Here is a 21697-nt window from a genome sequence, read left to right on the forward strand (position 1 = left end):
CACCTTTTAGACTAACTGTATGAAAGAACTTGTAGTATAAGCTTTTGTAGACTAGATCTACTGGCTCAGATGCCTGTATCTGTGGAAGTAGAACAAGGCTACACCTGCACTGCACTGCAGAAAAAATGTCCCTTGCAGTCTCTTCCAGCTCTATGATTCTAAATCCAGAATTTCATAGAAAGAAGCCATGGTAGTTAAAATGGTGTCAAAACAACATTATTTCTACAGATGCAGCCCCAGTCTACAAAAGCTTGGACTACAGTTTCTGTTGCGTTGTTACTCTCAAAAGTGCTAAAAAAAATCCCTTTGCATACTTACACTCCTTACTAAATAGCCCTGTTTCTGAATTCTACCACCCTGTAGTAGAAAACACGACTGTATAAACCTTAGGAGACATTAATTCTGATAATTTACAGTTTCTTTGTACTGTTTCACCATCTCTTGTGTGGTTAGGTTGAGTTCCCTCCCCCCCCCTTTTTTTTTTTTTTTTTTTTTTTTTTTTCTATGAAACTGCCAGTTTCATTCATTGGTTTGTCTCAGTTTCCAGGACTCTGTGTGTATTTTTTAAAGGTATGCAATTTTGTACTTTTTACATTCAGTGAAACATGTCTGTGTATATCTTTCACATTTTTGAAATGTGACTATGGCCTGAGACAGACGGGCCGAAAGGGGCACGGCAGCGGCGATACTATGGTTCCGGATTGCGCAGCAACCGCACGGCCCAGAACCCTAGTATGTAATGGTGGCAGCCTGATGGCGGCGGCCCATCCACACTGGCGCCACCATCTTGATATAAGGGACACGCAGCATCTGCACATCTCGGTGCATCCATTATGTCATGAGTGCGCCATTGGCACACTCATGACTGCCTGGTGACCAAAAAAGAACCCATTTTTTCTGGGTTCTTTTTACTCCGGAGGGACATTGTGCGGTTTGGTGGCTGCAACATCCCTCCGGAGGGAAACAGGCCGCTTCCAGTCCACCCATTTGGGGAGGTCTGTCCTGGGCCTATGACTGTATTCCCACACTGCAAACATCACTTTAACTGCCATGGTTCAGTGCTATGGAATTATGGGAATTGTAGTTTGTGGTGGCAAACTACAAACTACTGTTCCCAGAATTCCATAGCATTTCACCATGACAGTTAAAGTGGTGTCAAATCAGATTATTTCTGCAATGTGGATGCAGCTTGTGATTCTGTGTACATTTTCCCCTCTAAAATACATCGCCGACCCAGCAAATGTATGTATTTCCAACTCAAGAGATATTCTCTTGGCAATTTATTGAGGTACATAATGAGTATTTCCATACAGAAATTACATATACAGAATTCAGGAAGGCCTAAAATGGGTAGTTCAATTATTTTAATTATAAATAAAACTAACTTACTTCCCATCCTTTGTTTGGGGTGCACACGTCCAAATAAATGCAAAGCAAAAGGAAACACAAATATTTTTCATAACATTTTTGCCAATATAAAAATGTGCAACCATCATACCATTACAAAATATCTATATTGAATATAAGAAATGCACACTTAGTTGTTGTAGACATTTCAAGTTAATTCTTTTTTGTTTTGCCAGAAGGATTAAGTAACTTGAAAAATAAATTTAGTATGCACACAGAACTTGCTGCCTATAGCAATAAAAAAGACTGCAAACTAAAAGAAATACAGTGTCACTACCAGGCAGCTAGTAACAATGGGCCAAAGAAAGTACAACCATTTGAAATAGAGCCAAAATTACTCGGTTCTGCACATGATTCTACTAGTTGAAACAGCTACCTGTGATTCACAACAGTCTTGTATGCAATTTGTACATTACTGTTCAGACATTCATTATTGATAATGTGTCATCCACTTCTTTGGACATCACAAACATTGTAAATATTTGGGCAAATACATTTTACTGACCTATTAATTGAAGACAATTTGGGAAATGAATGCACCATTTCCCTATTTAAGCCAAGAAGACTTTGTCTGGCAGCTGCAACACGAGGAAGATTTAACCATAAAACATGGTAAGTATCCTAACTGGGAGGAAAACAGGTTTCTTTTCTATCCAACCCATCTCTTCCAGACATGTTGCCACAAATTCACTCATGGTTCATGAGAAGGACCTGTCGAACACTATCAAAACAGTCAGAAAGACTACTGATTCAGCAGAATGGCATGTGGATATTTTTTATGGAGCATTTTTGCTTGTCCAAATGTGTGTGCATGCAGACGCGCACACAAACACACACACTAAACATAGCCTGACTTTTTTCTGCTTCTTGATCTACAACATCACTGAACCATCACCCAGCAAATCAATAAAGAACTGATGCTTTAGCGCACTGTGTTTAATAAATAATGAACAATTTGCTTAGATGTAAATTTATCCAAAACCGATGCAGATAATCTGCTTGGCTAACCCTGCTTATCAAATGTACCTGAATCAAAACACTCACATAATAAAACTGAAAAAATTACATACAATACTGAGTTGTTTTACATCAATAGATGCGTCCCTGCTACAGAAACAGAACTGCTCTATTACTGCATTTTATAATCTGCTTTCCATTCCTTTTCATCCTCAAATGAATAATGTACAACACCCAGCCATGCATAACTGATTTAATTCTCTGTTAAACATATACTCTTATTATCATTATGAATTAGTCATGCTGCCCAGTAAAACAGAACATTAAAGTTATACCAAGAACATTCAGTTGCCAGAACAGTAATAGAATATAACCAACATTGCACTTTTATCTGTTCATTGGCAAGCACTGCTATCCTTTGAAAGTGCCGTAACATACACTAACATAGGCATAAAAATGTTTGCCATAACACATTGTTCTTTAAATATATATATATATATATATATATTTAAAGGCCTCTTCAGGAGGCTGGATAATTCTGCCTGGGTGACCAGGTATAACTCTGAAAATTATTGGTCAGAAAAAGCAAAAGCTTGTATGTGTTGCTTTGATTCAGCCACATCTCCAGTCTCTACTCATAAATATGCATTTGTTTTTAAATCCTGTTCAAAATAAGAACATAGTTGAACATGTTCCCATGAACTGGAAGCATAGGCATGGTACAAATATAGCTTTTTTACAAGTAAAGACTGTTAATAATAAACCAAACTCACCTTCTTGTAGGCACACAGGTTTATCACTTGGCTTCCAGCTTAGGGAGCCGTTAAAATGTCTTTCACAAAGCTTTTTGAAGGGACCTTTAAGCCTGTATCCTTCTTGGCAATGAAACCGGACTACAGAGCTTTCAAAGAAAACACCTGCGCTGGGCATCTTATATCCATATTCAGGGAATCCAGGATCTGCACAAGCATGGAGTTCATCAAAACCTATATCAACAAAGAGGTGAAATATTTAAATTAGGTCAAAGAGCTCGACAGCCTTCTTCCCATCTCAAACTTTTGAAAAACTTTCTATTACAAACTTCTAAAACATTGGGATAGGCTACAGATTTTAAGGCAATGTTACTGACAAGGGGTGATGGAATAAAATGTTGCTAGGGAATACAATCACTTTCTATTCTCACCTTCTATTCTATCCAAATACAATCTCATCACCCTGCCAGAAGGCTAACAATTATTTATTCTTGTGTGTTAGCTAATTAAGCATGTATCTCCCATCAAATAGTGCTCAAGGTGGCTAACAGCAGTAAAATACAAAGTAACAATCAAAAACAAAACAAAAAAAACAAGGCAGATAAAATAGATTCATAAATTCAATTAAAACAACAAGCTATCTACATCGGCCATAATAAATAAATCCATTAGGACACAGGTCTTCTTGAAAAAGGGGAGCAGCCATGAGGAAGGTTTTTCTCTATCAAGCTGCCCATCAAAAGTGCTTCAAATGTTGGCAGGACAGAAAGAAAGACTTCTCCCAAAGATCTTAAAACATAGGCAGTCTTGTATTCTTGTTTGCCTTATAGATAGGTTTGAACAGGGCCACTAACTTTGCTATTCAAGGAAATAAAACAGAGCAGACATATGTTTTGGGACACTTTCTGCTAGACTAATTTCTGCTAACATGAAAGTTCACTTGTCATCTTGCATGGGACATGTTTTAGACTGAGTATAGGAAATATGGGACAGCTGTACATAATTTGGCAACCCTGATGTCATTTTAACAGGAATCTGCACATGTCACATTCAAGTTATGCTATCTTTTAACAGCAGTAATAATGGTGCCTCCAAGATTAAGAACCTCCCAAAAGGGGGGTGCTAATAATCAGATATTCCTCATAGTCAGTGGAAGGAAAGAGAAAATAGAGAGAGGATGACAGAATTGGGAGCATACTTATCAAATTTGCAGATGACACCAAATTAGGAGTAGCTAACACACCAGAGGACAGGATTAAAATTCAAAATGACCTGAATAGACGAGAAAGCTGGGCCACACAAAATGAACTTCAACAGGCAGAAATGTAAGGTACTGCACTTAGGTGGAAAAATGAAAAGCACAGATATAGGATGGGGGACACCTGGCTGAATGAGACTACATGTGAAAGGGATCTAGGAGTCCAAGTAGACCACAAGTTGAACATGAGTCCACAATGTGATGCGGCAGCTAAAAAGGCCAATGCAATTTTAGGCTACATCGATAAAAGTATAGTGTCTAGATCAAGGGAAGTAATAATGCCACTCTATTCTACTTTGGTCAGGCCCCACCTGGAAAATTGTGTCCAGTTCTGGGCACCACAATTCAAAAAGGACATTGAGAAACTGGAGCGTGTCCAAAGGAGGGCGAATAAAATGGTGAAGGGTCTGGAAACCATGCCCTAAGAGGAAAGACTTAGGGAGCTGGGGATGTTTAGTCTGGAGAAAAGGTTAAGAGGTGATATGATAACCCCGTTTAAATATTTGAAGGGATGTCATATTGAGGAGGGAGCAAGCTTGTTTTTTGCTGCTCCAGAGACTAGGACCCGGAACAATGGATGCAAGCTACAGGAAAAGAGATTCCACCTCAACATTAGGAGGAACTTCCTGACAGTAAAGGCTGTTTGACAGTGGAACACACTCCCTCGGGGTGTAGTGGAGTCTCCCTCCTTGGAGGTCTTTTAACAGAGGCTGGATGGCCATCTGTCAGGGATGCTTTGATTGAGATTTCCTGCATGGCAGGGGGTTGAACTGGATGGCCCTTGCGGTCTCTTCCAACTCTATGATTCTATGATTCTACTGGAGACAGCTTATCAACTTCATTGCATATGGATACTCTACTTCACTCTAAGCTTTGCAAGAAAGCACACTTTGACATGGGGCACAGAGACCCATGGAAAGAGAAAGTATTTAAGGTACCAAAATAATAAGCCATTTAGAATTTAAAAGTAAGAACCAGGACTAAGCCTAGGGGGAAAAACAGGTATTCATCAAGAATCACAAAAATATTAGAGCAACTGCTTTGTCCAGCAATTCACAGACATCCATGCATGCCAGAGCAGTAGCCCTAAGACATTCAAAAGAAACATAACATGTACAAGTAGTACCACCTTTCATGCAACAATTAATGGAGAATGGCTAAACACCCTAAAGGCACCAGATCCTGTCTGATCTTGAAAGATAAGCAGGGTCAGCCCTGGTCAGCCTTGGATGGGAGACCACCAGCAAATATCAGTTGCTGTTAGCTATATTTCAGTGGAAGAAAATTTAAAAAAAAATGGGGGGGGGGAATCTGCCTGAAGTCCTGATTAACAGCAAAAGCATTTGAGCTTATCACTTGGCTTTTAAATTTGGCTTATCTCTGTCTGACATAAAGCGTAATTCGGGTGGAATTCTGATGTTATCAGGAGGTTTTTGCTGCCAAATCTGCTGCCTGAATACATTCTGGGTGCATCCCTGCTTCCAGGAGCGCTCCAATAACAATCCTCTTAAACTGGAAAAACTCCCGGATCTGAAAAGAGCTGCAAGGTGCACTCCTGGAAGCGGAGATGGACCCAGCCTGTATTTGGGCAGCAAATTCAATGGCAAAAACATCTGATAACATCAGCATGCCACCCGAATTAAGCAATAAGCTGGATAGAATTAAGCCAAATTTAAAACCCAAGCAATAACATCAAAGTAAAACAAAACAGAACAAGAGAGTAAAAGGGCTTTATATTGAAATTCCATTCTAAAGACAGGATTCCCTAGCTGCATACTAGGGAAGTGGCATATTAGAGAAGAAATCAATGACAGGAAGAGTAGAGTCTGCACAAGAGAGGGGTCAGATAAGCAAGAAAGAATGATACTGCATGTAATGTTATTTGCCCTCTATGGGCTTTTCCTCTTGATCCTTCTACAGTTACTGTCACTACAGACTCTTCCAGTTCTGTCACTATTATCTCGCTCTGATAAATTTGTGATAGATTTTGAGGTTTAGATACTCTATCACTACAGTAGCAAGGCATTTGTGCATTTCATGTATGACCTAGCCAAAAACAGAAAGTTTGTATGTGACATATTTGAGCATCATGACCTACATATCACGGCACTCCAATATAAGCTAATGGTACTTCCACTAATAGTATTTCAACTATAATTGCACTACTCATTCATGGCAGTTCATAGACAGTCCCAATTTTTTTGTTTTCTGCTTCTGGGCATCCTATGTTTTCTGTTGTTTCTTCCAACTTTTCTATTACAAATGAAAATTCAGTAAGAAAAAAGATAGAATAGGTGCAAAATGTCTTCCAGTTGTAAGCAGAAAGCTCTCTGCCCCCAGATATATTGCTGTATAAGACACATTTTACTTCCTGATTACAGTGTAATTCTGCATGAATTTTATAAACCTCTAAGGAAACAAGATGCTTCAGTCTCCTAATGTATTTTATTATTTATTTTATTTTATTTTATTTTATTTTATTTTTATCCTGTCTTTCTCCCAAGTGGGACCCAAGGCGGCTAACATACATAAAACACAACAGTTAAAATTGTACAATTAAAATCATAAAAATATAAAAATTACAAATATAAAATTTAAAACATATAAAGTTAAAATTAACAATCCACGACCATCCCTCTCATCCCCCAATAAAACCAAGCCTGCCAGATCTCAAAAGGCCTGTTTAAACAAAAATGTCTTTGCCTGCCTGCAAAAGGCTAACAGTGAGAGGGCCAGCCTAGTCTCCCATGGAAGGGAGTTCCACAGGGTGGGAGCAGCCACTGAGAAGGCTCTCTCTTGTGACTTCATCAGGCAAACATGGGATGGTGGTGGGACCGAGAGAAAGCCTTCTCATGAGGATCTTAGGGCTCTAGATGGTTCATATGGGGAAATACGGTCTCTTAAAATAGTCTGGATCTAAGCAGTGTAGAGCTTTATAAGTCATGACCAGCACTTTGAATGGTGCTCGGAAATGAACCAGTAGCCAGTGAAGCTGTTTCAATACAGGAGTTACTGGTATATGCCCTCTGTAACTGGCTCCGGTCACCATTCTAGCCACAGGATTCTAATGTAGTCCAGAAAACCCTCCAATCTTAGAGTTTCCATCCTTAGGAACATAATATTCAAGCAATGCATAAAGCGTTCTGGCAGACTGAGTATTTCAATTAACCCCAGGCGAAAGAAAAAGAGTAAACAACTTAGAAGAGCATTTACTTGGGAGGTGATAGCAGAAAGTCAAGAATATGCAGAAAGCCCAAAATAAAAACAGCATATGAGCTTAACCTCTAGAGACCAAAATTGTTATGTTAGGGTAAGATAGCAAGATTTACAACAATTCCTTAGAAAAATAATACTCTATTGCAGGGGGGCAATTATGAGAAGCTAGGTAGCCCCATTAGCCCCATAGGTAACCTTGTCAGGGGCACACCCTCCAACACACACACACACCCCGGGGGAAAAAAAACCAATTTCTTTTCCCCCAAATTCTCTCTAGGGTGTGTTGGTGCGTGTTTGTCATGTTTTTGGCCCAGGAGAAGCATTAAAAAAAAAAAGCAGGCAGTGATCAGAACTCAATTCTGATTTATTTCCATTTTTTAAAAAAGCCCTGTCCCCTTAAAGCAAATGATCTTATGTCCCCTTAAGACAAAAACAATTTTTTGAAAATTTCGGAATTTTTTGTTGATCCTGAGGCAGCTGCATGTGCCCCACAGGCTGCATTTTGCTCTACTCTATTGTTTTGATACCTCCAAGAGATATTTTCTTAGTGCTTACTAGAACAGTGCAAAGGGTTGGTGGGAAACTCCTTCTTGTCAGCATCAGCACAGTGTTTTCCAAACTTTGGCCCTCCAAATGTTTTGGACTTCAGCTCCCAGAATTCCTGACTGCTAGTCAAGCTGGCTAAGACATCTGGTAGCTGAAGTCCAAAACACCTGGAGGACCAAAGTTTGGGGATCGCTGAGTGCTGTAATGGGCTGGATGAAAGCCAATAAACTGAAACTGAATTCTGGTATAACAAAAGCTCTGTGGACTGGTGGTTCTGAGGTCTGGGTAAATTAACTGTCCTGGTTGGGGTTGCATTCCTCAGGAAGACGGTGCATAGTTTGTGATCTCCTGGATCCATTTCTGTCACTGAAGGCACAGGTCAGCTTTGACCAGTTCTGCTGCTACAGCCTCTTCTGGACAGGGATAACTTGACTATAGTCAACTTGCCAGTTGTGTGCACTGGCAACAGATTAGATCACTGTAATGCACTCTGTATGGGGCTGCCCTGGAAGATGACTTGAAAGGTTCAGCTAGTGCAAAATGCAGCAACTAGTGTGCTAACTGGCATACCATACGGAAACCATATAACCATGGCTTTAAAGGAATTGCACTGGCTGCCTATTTGCTTTCGGTATGAATTGAAGGTGTATTTAACACCTAAACAGCTCGGCACCTTGATATTTGAATGAACACCTCTCTCTCTGTATTCTTGCCTGAAAAATGATGTCTGTTGGAGGGCTCTGCTCTGTGTCCCACCAGTGGAGGCAATCCACTGGGGATGACATGTAATGGGAAAGTGCCTTCTTTGCTGTGGCACTCGTTAGAGTAACACTTGTTTATTCTAGCACCCAGTCAAATCATGGTATGTTTTTTTTTATTAAAGATTTTGGGCCCCAATTTGCCCACATGTTATGATTTACATTGTTTTAAATTGTTTTTAACTGGTTTTAAATTGGCTTAAATGTTAAATGGTTTTATATGCTTTTAGTCTTTTGAAATTATCCTTATTGTTTTAAACTGTTTTAAACTGTTTTTACCATATGCCGCCCTGAGATCTTCAGATATAGCTTCGGATATTCTAATAAATTCTAATATTCTAATAAATAGGTTAAAAAAATTAAGTAGTAGGAAAATCAATTTCAGATATATAAATGATAAGATTGTACAACAATTGGAAAATCTAAAGAAGTGAAAAGATGGCAGTAGCAGTAAACGTATCTGTGGCCCTCTACTGCATACATCAAAGGCTATACACATTTATGACTAACCCTTGGAATCACTACTAGCTCAAAACATAGACTTTAGACTTAATAACATGCAGTTACCAGTATACTGTGTCTATTGTATAATTTGCCCTCAAGGTAAGGCAAAAAGCCTGATCCAACAACTATTCCAACTACATTTCTCTTCATTAGCCTCTGTGATAATAGCAAGACATTTGTAACTAAGTGTAGGAAGAATTTTTCCATAAAATACAACTCTAGGTATTTGTAAGATCATAACACAGAGTCATGTTCTTCAAGCATAGACATGTGGGAGGGCATGCCTGTATACACTCTTCTAACACTGCACCCAAGCATTGTCTGTATTAGTTGGACAGGAATAAAAGGCAAAATCTTTTTGCTCTATTTTGTGTAGGAGAAAAATTTAGAGATCATCATCCAGATGTAAAAAGAATGGTAAGCTCAGTACTAGAACTCACTGTCAGGCTTTCATTTGTATGTATAAAATGAATTTTCCAGATATTGTCTTTAGACAGTATAAAATGACAGGGGGTTTTAAAATTAAAATTCATTTCAGTGGACAAATGTAGTTCATAGAAAAAGAAAGCTTTGTAGTGAGCAAAAGCTATATAAAAAACGAACCACAAAATGAGGCTGTCAAACTAAACACTGGCTGAATGTTTAGAGCAAAATAGCTTCACAACTGACACAACAGGAGGGCAATTAATACCAGTGGATGAGAGGCCTGGAAAATTTGAAAACTATCAAATTCTGGCTTCAATGTTTTGATTTTTGAATGTATTGTTTTAGATGCTCACTGTTTTCTAAGTACTATTTTTCTACTGCACAATCATTCTATTTGAATACAAGCCTTTAATATGTCTTTAAACTATATTGTAATCATTTTAGAGAGCCAGCATGGTGTAGTGGTTTAAGCATTGGACTATGACTCTGGGCGTCAGAGTTCACTTCCTTACTTGGCCATGGAAACTGGTGGCCATGATAGGGTTGCCTTAGGGTTGCCATAAGTCAGAAATTCCTTGAAGGCACACAAGAAAAACAGTCATTTTAATTTGTAAAATATCTTGAGTCCCACTTTCTGAGAAAAGGCAGGATACAAGTAAAGTTATTAATATTAGAATCACACATTGCTGTTGTTTTTAAATTGAGAACATGTTAGAGGGTCCTTCAGTTCTCAAATATCATCAAGTACAACAGATGTGGGGCCATTTAATTCTAGCAACAAAATAATTTTTTCCAGTTATGATTCCTAGTCATCGAGATATGTTCCAATATATTTGTAGATGGCAGAAAATATCAGAAAGGTGAAAGTAGTGCAAAGAATCTGCTTGTAGCACAGATGTAACTCAGATTAGATATTAACCAAGAGTTATCTTAAGAAGGTATCTTTGGAAACTGGCAACAAGTGATAGACACGTGAGGTTCCACAAAACTGTTTGTGTGTCACCCTTCACACTTGAACATTATACTGTAGTTACCTCCTCCTTCTGTGGTCTGTTGTTGGACTCCCTACCTTCAGTCATCTGGAATAATCTGCTCTTCTGGCTTTGTTTGCAATACTCTTGAATAAAAGTGGCTAGGATTTTGCAGTCACTTGAAACAGTATATTGACCGATACAACCAGCTTCTTCCTTTCAGGATCATGATTCTAAGTGGCAAACTGATCTGTGTGATTTGGCTCTCTGTTTATTCCTTTCGGGGGGAAAACACTTAAGAGCATTGGTCCCCAACCTTTGGTCCTCCAGATGTTTTGAATTTCAGCTTCCATAATTCCTAACCATTGGCCAAGATGTTGGGGCTTCTAAGATGTGAAGTCAGAAACAAAGGAGGATCAACGTCTGGGAACCACTGCTTTAGAGCAAAATTAAAAATAAACTGAGCATATATTTCTGTGATATTCTCATGGTCACTGTACTGTATGTCTTCATCAAACAGTACAGTATAATCAGTTACAGCTAATATTCTTGATGACCAGCTACTTTCTCTCTGGTTTAGTAGTTTGGTATTAGAATATTGCCTCAAGATATATCAGTGGAATTAGGATTCCATAAGTATCTGTGGAAAATGGTGAATTCTCAAGCACTCTCTTAGACATATAAAAATGCAATACCTTACTATATGGGCTTGTTTGGAAAATTCAGCTGCCAGAGGGAAGAAACAACATGCTTCCTCTCCTCTCCACCATAAAGGCAATCTGATCTAGTTTGATTCTTATTCTAACAATGGTGGTAGCACAACATCTACTTGAAGGTAGCATGGTAACTTAGAAGACAAATGGTCTACTTGCTCTGACTTCTAACCCTTTAATACTACCCTGGCACCTAATGCCTAAGATGACTGCTTCACTCTACTTTAAAGAAGGGCAAACTCTCTTATATATACACTCAAGCAATTTCTCTCCATTCTGAACTACTCCAGACATTGATAACATAGACACTTGGCAATTTCCTGATGAAAGTTGGTCTTTGAAGTGTTAACCATCAGATAAGAATGGTTTGACAAGCTTCCCCATGACATTCTTGTAAACAAGCTTATAAAAAGTGGGATAGACAAGGCAACTGTTACATGGACTTGTAATTGGTTGATTGACCAAATGCAAAGGGTGCTCAACAATGGCTCCTTTTCATCCTGGAGAGAAGTGACCAGTGGGGTCCCACAGGGCTCTGTCCTGGGCCCAGTGCTATTCAAAATCTTTATCAATGACTTGGATGACAGAATTGGGAGCATTCTTATCAAATTTGCAGATGACACCAAATTAGGAGGAGTAACTAATACTCCAGAGGACAGGATCAACATTCAAGATGACCTGAATAAACTAGAAAGTTGGGCCACAGCTAACAAAATGAACTTCAACAGGGAGAAATGCAAGGTACTGCACATAGGGTGTAAAAATAAAATGGGAGACACATGGCTGAACGAGACTATGTGTGACAGGGATCTGGGAGTCCAAGTAGACCACAAGCTGAACATGAGTGAACAGTGGGATGCGGCAGCTAAAAAGGCCAATGCGATTTTAGGCTGCATCAGTAAAAGTATCATATCTAGATCAAGGGAAGTAATAGTGCCACTCTATTCTGCTTTGGTCAGGCCCCACCTGGAATACTGTGTCCAGTTCTGGGCGCCACAATTCAAAAAGGATGTTGAAAAACTGGAACGTGTCCAAAGGAGGGCAAGTAAAATGGTGAAAGGTCTAGAAACCATGTCCTATGAAGAACGGCTTAAGGAGCTGGGGATGTTTAGCCTGGAGAAGAGAAGGTTAAGAGGTGATATGATAGCCCTGTTTAAATACTTGAAGGGATGCCATACGGAGGAGGGAGCTGACTTGTTTTCACTTGCTCCAGAGACTAGGACCCGGAACAATGGATGCAAGCTACAAGAAAAGAGATTCCACCTCAACATTAGGAAGAACTTCCTGACAGTAAGGGCTGTCCGACAGTGGAACACACTCCCTTGGAGTGTAGTGGAATCTCCTGCCTTGGAGGCCTTTAAACAGTGGCTAGATGGCCATCTGTCGGGGATGGTTTGATTTGGATTTCCTTCATGGCAGGGGGTTGGACTAGATGGCCCTTGCGGTCTCTTCCAATTCTATGATTCTATGATTCTAAGAATGCAAGAACAAAAGAAAAAAACATGTTGGGCCAGACCAAAGGCTCATCTAGTCAAGAATTCTATTCCACAGTGGCCAGTCTGATGTCTATGGCAAACCCAACCCCATACCAAGAGCTTATTTAAGAAACATAATCCAAGATCAACATTTAGTAGTACCTGACTTATCACATTTATATAAAACCAATCTTAAAAATATATGTCTAACAAATATTTAGCAGCATATGTATATATTGTGTTGGTATTCAATCTGTCTTCCCACACTATATGAAAAACTAAATATGACAACTTTGAATTTCACATTGTGAATGAAGGCGATAATAATTGCAGAAAATATTACCTCTTATAAAGCATCCTGGCAAAGTGATTTAACCTCCTACTTCTCAGAGACCTGATCATGTCAAAGAAAAGGCTTTGTGAGGCCAATCATGTTATTACCCAGAAGACTAAAATGCCTGGAGCAATCATGAATCAGACATTTTAAAAGGAAAGGAGAATAGAGGTTTCTTATACTTCCTGACCTGGAAGCATGCATCCAATTCTTGCTCTCTTTTTCCATTCATAAGCCTGCCTATTTAAAACATGTTAGGTAATTCGACATAAGATATAAAACAAAAACAATTATTTTAAACAGAGCCAATTTCAAAATTATTGTGTAAATATGAATGGAAATACTTAAAATCTGTAAAAACTGTGTATTAAAGGAATGTCCTCTACACAATACCAGCTACACCTTACCTATCTTTGTTCAATTAAGAAACACTGCATTTATTTCAGAACTATTTAACCTTCAACATAATTATCATAGTCTTTTTTTTTAACATTGCTTACAATTCAAATTCCTCTCCTTACTACACACATAAACCATGTGTATAGAAACACCAGCCAATTTAAGTTAACACTCCATTCACCTGATGTCGTAATAAATTTGTTAGCCTTTTAAGGTGCTACAAAACTGTTGGGCTGTTTTTGTTTTTTGCACCAACACACTAATATAATTAACACTCTGCAAAATATTTATCAATTAATTTAAAAGAACATATCCAAAAATGTGTGTATTGCTTTAACGTAACATCCATCAGTCCATGGTAATGAAAGTCAGATCTCGCTAAAAGGATGGAAGAACATCTGTCAACAATACAGCAGCCAAACTTTGGGTGCCTGGGTTTATCTTCCTCCTGAAAGTGTCACCCTAGGTAAACAAATGCACTGAGCCAACACACCACCCAGACCTCTACACATTTTTGAGAAGTACAGTAATCAAAGAGTGGCTATATTAGTGATTAGGAAAAGAATACTAATTTTGCATTTCAGGTGACATAGAATATGCCTTTAATTGTACATTGAAATTATATCTTATACACTCGTCCCTCCACATTTGTGGTTTTGACTTTTGCTAATTTGATTATTCATGGAGTTTATTAATATGTTTTCTCTAGGAATATCTATGGTCAACTTTAACTAAAAGTTGCACTGAGGGACCTAGAGTTTCCTAGAAAGAACACTCCACTAGGCATTTGTAGCTCCTCCAATGCAATTCTATGGTCAATGTCTAGCAGACCATAGAATTGCACTGGAGGACCTAGAGATTCCTAGAGAAGTGTTCTCTCAGGTAAAAACATAGTGTTTTTGTTATTTGCATCTTCCAGTCAAGGAGGTCCTGTACCCCTAACCCTAGCAAATGTGGACAAGTATATACAAAAAAATATATAATGAAAATCTCAGATGCAACAGAGATTAATTTAAGAAATTAAGGGTTCAATTACACTGTAGAAATAATGCAATTTGACACCACTTTAAGTGCTGCATCACTTTGTTTAGGAAGCAAACATGTTTCAATATCAAAGCCAAGCCTGTTAGTGTCTAGCTTTAAATCTGCAGAATAACAGAAATATGTCCTTGTCTAACCAATTAAAAAAGGTATTTATTGACCTGTAGTTCAGTAGGAGCAAATGGACATTTCATTGAGAGAAGGCAGCAGAGTTCGCCTGCAGGAACCTCTATCTATCTGAAGGATGGGGAGAGATAATGCTAAATATTCCAACACATACTACTTGCAATATTTATGTGGTACAACTACATTTCAGTATGATAAAGGAATGATTGTTAAATATCTCTGAGCAATAATAGTAACTTACTAACCACGCAGCTGGAAGAGGTCACAAAGGCTATCCAGTCCAAACCCCTGCCATGCTGAAACACAGTCAAAGCACTCCTGGCAGATGGCTATCCAACCTCTGCTTAAAAACCTCCAAGGGGACTCCACCACTATCTGAGGCAGCATATCCCGTTGTCAAATGGCTTTTACCATTAGGAGGTTGTTCCTAATGTTGAGGTGGAATCTCTTTTCCTGTAGCTTGCATCCATTGTTCCAGGTCCTGTTCTCTGGAGCAGCAGAAAACAAGTTTATTCCATCCTCAATGACATCCCTTCAAATATTTGAACATGGCTATCATGTCACCTCTTAATCTTTTCCTCTATAAAGTCTTCTATTTAATAGTATATTTTACATGCATTTCCCATCTCAACTAAGCTTCACTCTATCAAATCATAAGAGAAACTGTATTTTCAGTGATCAATATATATCGTGTTATGACATTCTGTGGTTTTCTCCAACTCTTTGACTGTTGCACATTGGCAAATTCAAAAGTGTGAAAGCTCAAGCAGTAATTTCACATTAAAAAAATATTAATGTAACCCCAATATTATTATAAACGCCTTGACATCTTTTGTTCTGGTCACTTCATAACTTTATTAAGCAAGCCAAAAGTATGTACAGAGAAAGGCAAGAAATAATTCTCTGAAAAGAACCATGAAAATCCTGCAAGCATGAAAACCTATTGAGCCAGTTTCAGATGAAAAGCCTGACCTTGCAGGGAAGATATATACAACAAGAACTGCTTTAGAAACCCTTCCCCCTCTGCCATTAAACTGCCAGCAAATAATACAAATTATTTTTTCGGTTTTCTGGAATCTTTCTAGATGCTATATCGAGCGTTTTTGAGCTACTAGCAGAATTAATTAATTAATTTTTATGCTGCCTTTCTCCCAGAAAGGGACCCAAGGCCCTGGACAGACGGGCCCTTTGTGGCATCATGGCGACGTGCTAGGGTTGCCTCAGGGCGGCACGTGCACACGCCCCGCAACCCTAGCACGTGATGAGGACATCGCAGCTGCACAGCACCATCTACATGGCATGCACAGCTATGATGTCACAGCAGTGCAGTGTCCAAACAGCGTTGCACAGCTGTGATACCATTGCACTGTCTCTGGTGGTTTGCAGTGGCACAACTGCACCGCAAAAAGGAGCCACTTCCAGGCGTTCCTTTTTTGCTGCGCAGCAGCGTCATGCAATTTGATTGCTGCAGTGCTGCTGCGGAGCATACAGAGGCGCCTCTCCAGCACCTCTTTTTGGCACCCTGTACCGTGCCCAAGGTGGCTCAAAAAAACCTTTAGGGTAAGAATTTTAAAAAATGATAAAATCATCCAATATAAACAGTATAAAATTAATATAAAAACATACAAAAAGTTAAAACATAACCAAAACACCCCACATATAAAACCACCCTGTCATGATTATTATGTTAAAGAGCCTGCCTAAAAAAACATTTTTGCTTGCCAACAAAAGGTAAGCAGGAAGAGGATCATTATAGCCTCCTGCAGAAGTGAGTTCCAGAGGTTGGGAGCAGCCACCAAGAAGGCTCTCTCCTGTGTCCTCACCACAGCAAACCTGTCATGGTGGTGGGACTGAGAAGTAGCCTTCCCCTGAAGATCTTAGGACTCTAGCAGGTTTGTATGGGGAGATGTAGTCTCTCAAATAGTCTGGACCTAAGCCATGTAGGGCTTTATAGATCATGACCACTACTTTGAATTGTGCCCGGAAACGGGCTCGTAGCCAATGAAGCTGTTTCAACAAGGGAGTTACCTGCCCACTATAACTGGCCCTGGTCAGCATTTTAGCTGTGGTGTTTTGACTTCACTGAAGTTTCAAAACAGTTTCCAAAGGCAGCCCCACATAGGGTGTGTTACAGTAGTACAAATGAGATGTAATCAAGGCATGTGTCACTGTAGCCAGATTTCACATCTCAAGACATGAGCGCAGTTGGCGCACAAGTTTTAGCTGTGGAAATGCACTCCTGAACACTGTTGAGACCAGGACATCCAGGATCAGAGTTGAATCTAGGAGCACACCCAAGCTGTGAGCCTGAGATTTCAGTGGGAGTGTAACCCCATCCAGCACAGGCAAAATCCCTATTCCCTGATCTGACTTATGACTGACCGGGAGCATCTGTGACTTTTCTGGATGAACAAAGCCCCCCAATATCCATAGTAAAAACCCTTACAATGAAGTTCATCACACAAAAAAAGATTTTTTAAAAAATAAAAATGGCTATGACAGTTATGTAAAGTAAATGAAAATGAACCTGCATTTATATATTTGGAATTTATCACACTGCCGTTTTTTCTCCTTCCCTCCGAATCTAAGCACCCGAGCTCTCCCTGCAACCAAAGTTGACTAAACTGAGGTTGTCATATTTTGGCCATATTGTAAGAACAAAGGGTTCACTAGAAAAGACTACTTGGCAAAGTGGAGGACATTGGAAAAGAGAACAGATGGATGAACTCAGTCACCTCCATACCTAGGCCAGAGGCATCCCACACCTGATCATGGCATCCCATATCTGGACTTGTCCTGTACTTTGCAAAGAATGGGAAAATCCTGTTCTTTCAAAAAGTGTGGAAGAAGTCTGGATCAGGTACAGGATGCCATGATCGGGTACGGGATGCCTCAAGCCTGGACAGAGACGCGTGCGATAAAATCCGTGGTTAAACATTTTAATCCAGTGCCTAGATCAGAAGACTAGAAAAGGGCAGTGTGATAAACTCCAAAGGTATAAATCCTAACCACTCAAACTCTTAAACCCCACTCACACACTAAACCTGACAGACTACCCTCTTTGTTCCTCCTAACTGTCTAACCTCAGCCTTCACATTGGCTCAGACGTTCCACCAATCACCACTCACTCCCAACATTCTATTCTCTCACCCCTTCCCAAGAAATCCTTATTTTTTACCTCTTATTAAATACATTTTTTCTTGCACAGTCCATAACATCACAGCTGTCTCATACCAGAAATGGGGAATATGCCACCTCCAAATGTTGCTAGACCTCAGTTCCCATCAGCCCTGGCCAATAGAAAGGGATGAGGGGAGTTGTAGTCCCACGATATCTAGATGTTTATAGGTTCCCCTTCCCTGACTTATACTATTGGTTCATCTAGCTCAGCTACTGGTCTATACCAAACAGGAATATTTCCTAGGTACACTTAAGACATAGAGGTTAAAGATAGGGGGCTGGAATTTTGGTGGGATACAGACCGCCGCTTTGCGGCGGTCTCCCGCCGGCGCCATTTGCTCCGCGAGGGAGCCGCAGCAGCCAAACCGCGCGGCTCCCGCGCGGAGCAAAAAAGAAGCTCCATTTCGGAGCTTCTTCTTGCGGCGCCTTTATGATGTCGCAAGGCGCCTGGCGCGGACTCGCGACGTCATAGGCGCCGTGACACGTCTGGACGCTATGCGTCCAGTACGTAAAGATGGCAGCGCCCATGTGGAAGGGGCGCCGCCATCTTGTACGTATTGTATACGTACTAGGGTTAGGGGGGTGCGGAAGCACCGCCCCTTCCTAACCCTAGTACGTATACAATACGTACTATATGGCGGTATGTATCCCGCCTCTGTTAGTTACCTCCAGTTTCAGTATATCCAGTGAATCAACTGTTTAATGGTAAGTCCTATATAGGTTAAATCCCACTGACTCAGTAGGTTGACTCTCATTGAGAATAATATAGGATTGCAGGTGGGATCTGTTACATGCAAAGCATAGGGTCTACCATACACAGACACACACACACACACACCCTTGGAACTTTGGTCTGACACAGCAGGATTATTGTTTTTCATGCTCTTTCTGTCCAAAGGAAGCTAATGGTTTACTTGGACCTCTTGCTGCCCAGGGACATGAAGAATCCTCAGGACAACTTTCTTGCATAAAATTTATTTAATAAAATAAATAAAATATAAAAGCTCTGTCTACCACAACAAATAAATAATAGACCTTTCTAAATAGAAAGCACTTTGTATGCCAGTGGAAAGACAGCAGGGGGAAGGATAATCAAACCTCATATGGAAAAGAGTTGCACAACTTTGAAGCTACCACTAAGAATGCTCTCCACATGTTCTCACCTGTGATGGTGGCAGGGCCTAGAAAAAGCCTTCCCACCAAGATCTTAAAATGTGGGCAGGTTCATATGGGGATATACAGTCTTTCAGCCAGTCCGGACCAAACCCATGTAGGGCTTTAAAGGTCGTAACCAGCACTTTAAATTATGCGCAGAAATGGACCATTAGCATGTGGAGCTGTTTCATCAAGGGAGTTCTATGCTCCCATAACCAGCCACAGTCAGCAACCTGGCCACAGAATATTGGAACTGCTGTAGATTCCAAATAGTTTCCAAAGGAAGATCCACATAGACTACATTACAGTAATCCAAACAGGATGTAACTGAGTCATATGTCAATGTAGCCAGATCTAACATCTCAAGAAATGGGCAAAAGCACTCCTGGCCATTTCCAAACCTGGGCATCCCAGCTCAAATTTGCATCTAGGAGTATGGCCAAGCTGTGAAATTGCCTGCACATATGTAAATCTGTCAGTAATTTCTAATACAGATCCCAATAATGGACTACATTTTACTGACCAACAATACTGGGGCAAACATACAGCAGTGACTAATGCGAGGCAAAGCAAAGAGGACAAGCCCTTCTTGCTAGCTGGCAGAGGATGAAAGTTCAAAGCTCCTTTAACCAGTTACCAATGGCCCTGTCTGCACAGGCTAGAATACGCTGGGTTGCCCAGAGTATACTAGCCCCCAAATTACCCCAGTGTCCCCCAGTAACTGGGCACTCCCTGTTGTGATGCTAGGTGGCTCTTCACACAAGTGTCCCACTAAGCTTCCTGGTGCAATGATGGTGAGTTTCTCATTCTGAGGTTTGAATGAGGTGCCCAGAGTCAATCACATCTGGGCATTTCATTCGGACCTCAGAGCAAGCAACTCACCATGCTGGTGGTTGCGCCAAGCAGCACACAAACACATTGTAAACAGCTCCCTAGCATCATAATGGAGAGATCCTGATCTGCCAGAAAAATCTGGAGCAAAAGATTACTTGTGTTACTTGTATCCTGGTGCTGAACAGGCTGGACATTGTCTAGAGTACTCACACCAGAACTAGGGGATGGGCCATGTGTGTCTGGGGGTGGACATTTTATTTGGACTGTGCCTACATACTCTTGCTTGCTCCCGCTGGCAATGTTGCTGCACTGAATACCCACATGAAAGCGAGACATTTGCAGCATGAACAGTGAAATCAATCCATGCAAATCAACCCTGCAAAGTATCTGTCTGTTGTCACCAGAACACTATTCTTTTTTTTTTTCTTTTTTTTTGAGGAAAAATCAACCGGCTGCAGCCTCTCTTAACTTGTTAATTCTTCCTTTTTTAAAAAATGTTTTATTAATGACTTAACATACAAAATGAACAATGACAAACAATGACAAAAGAAGAGTCATACATACAAAACAAATAAACATGCAAAAACATATTTATAATGTTTCTCTAACCTATTAACACAGTTATACTGATAAAATGAAAAGACGGCATTATCTCTTTGTCGTCTTTTGTTATTTTTATATTACTTTACAGCATATCCATTTTACCTTTAGGACTGGTATTGTTTTATTTCCAGCCAAGAAATAAATAAGGGATATATAAAAGAAATATATATATATATATATATATATATATATATATATATATATATAATCAATCCTCTTCCTATCCCCTGTTTTCTCCCCTTCCCTTCCCTTCCCTTCCCTCCCTTTCCCTTTTCTCCCTTCGCCTTTTGTTTTCATTCCCATAGTTTATATACTTTTTTCCATTTTCTTTGAAAGTTTTGATCTGTCTTTTCTTTGATCATCATAGTTATTTTGTCCATTTCCATCAAATCATTTACCTTAATCATCCATTCTTCCTGTAGATCTTGTTTTCCCCCTTTCCAATGTTTAGCAAAGACTAAATGTGCTGTTGTCACTAAATACAATATTATCTCTATTTCCTCTCGACATAGTTTTCCTTTAAAGTCTTCGGTAATATTTAATAAATACAGTTGAGGTTTCTTTACTATTTCACATTCCATAATATATTGAATTCTTTTATGAATCTCTTCTCAAAATTTTTCCGCGATTTTACAATCCCACCACATGTGAAATAATGTTGCATTGTTTTCTCCGCACTTCCAACAATTATTATGATTCATCCCTTTAATTTTTGCCATTTTCTGTGGGGACAAATGCCATCTATATAGCATCTTATAATAGTTTTCAATTAGGTTAGCGCTTTTAGTAAATTTCAGATTTTTCTTCCATGTTTTTTCCCCAATTACACAATGGAATTGACTCTCAAATGCCCTGCATCCATTTAATCATATTTCCTTTGATCAATTCACCTTCTAGTTCAATACCCAGTAATATTTTATACACCCTTGTCACCATATGTTTCTGTCCCTTAAGCATTGTTTTGTCCAAAACATTTAATTCTGTTTCAGCACCAGTGTCATTTTTATCTTTGTTTATACCTTCCTTTTAATTTATAGTAAAA

At 39.6% G+C, this 21697-nt stretch overlaps 1 protein-coding gene across 1 annotated transcript in view; it reads right to left on the reverse strand.

Annotated features, from left to right (window-relative positions):
- Positions 1-21697, reverse strand: part of SUSD4 (sushi domain containing 4) — a 158729-nt gene that overhangs the window by 67305 nt on the left and 69727 nt on the right. The window contains exon 3 of the mRNA XM_089529391.1: positions 3138-3350. Coding sequence (XP_089385517.1) covers positions 3138-3350 — 213 coding nt within the window. The remainder of the gene's footprint in view (positions 1-3137; positions 3351-21697) is intronic.

This window comes from Sceloporus occidentalis, unplaced genomic scaffold, assembly GCF_023333645.1.
Source record: "Sceloporus occidentalis isolate IW3139 unplaced genomic scaffold, rSceOcc1.0.p SCAF_6, whole genome shotgun sequence".
In the NCBI taxonomy this organism is placed as follows: Eukaryota; Metazoa; Chordata; class Lepidosauria; order Squamata; family Phrynosomatidae; genus Sceloporus; species Sceloporus occidentalis.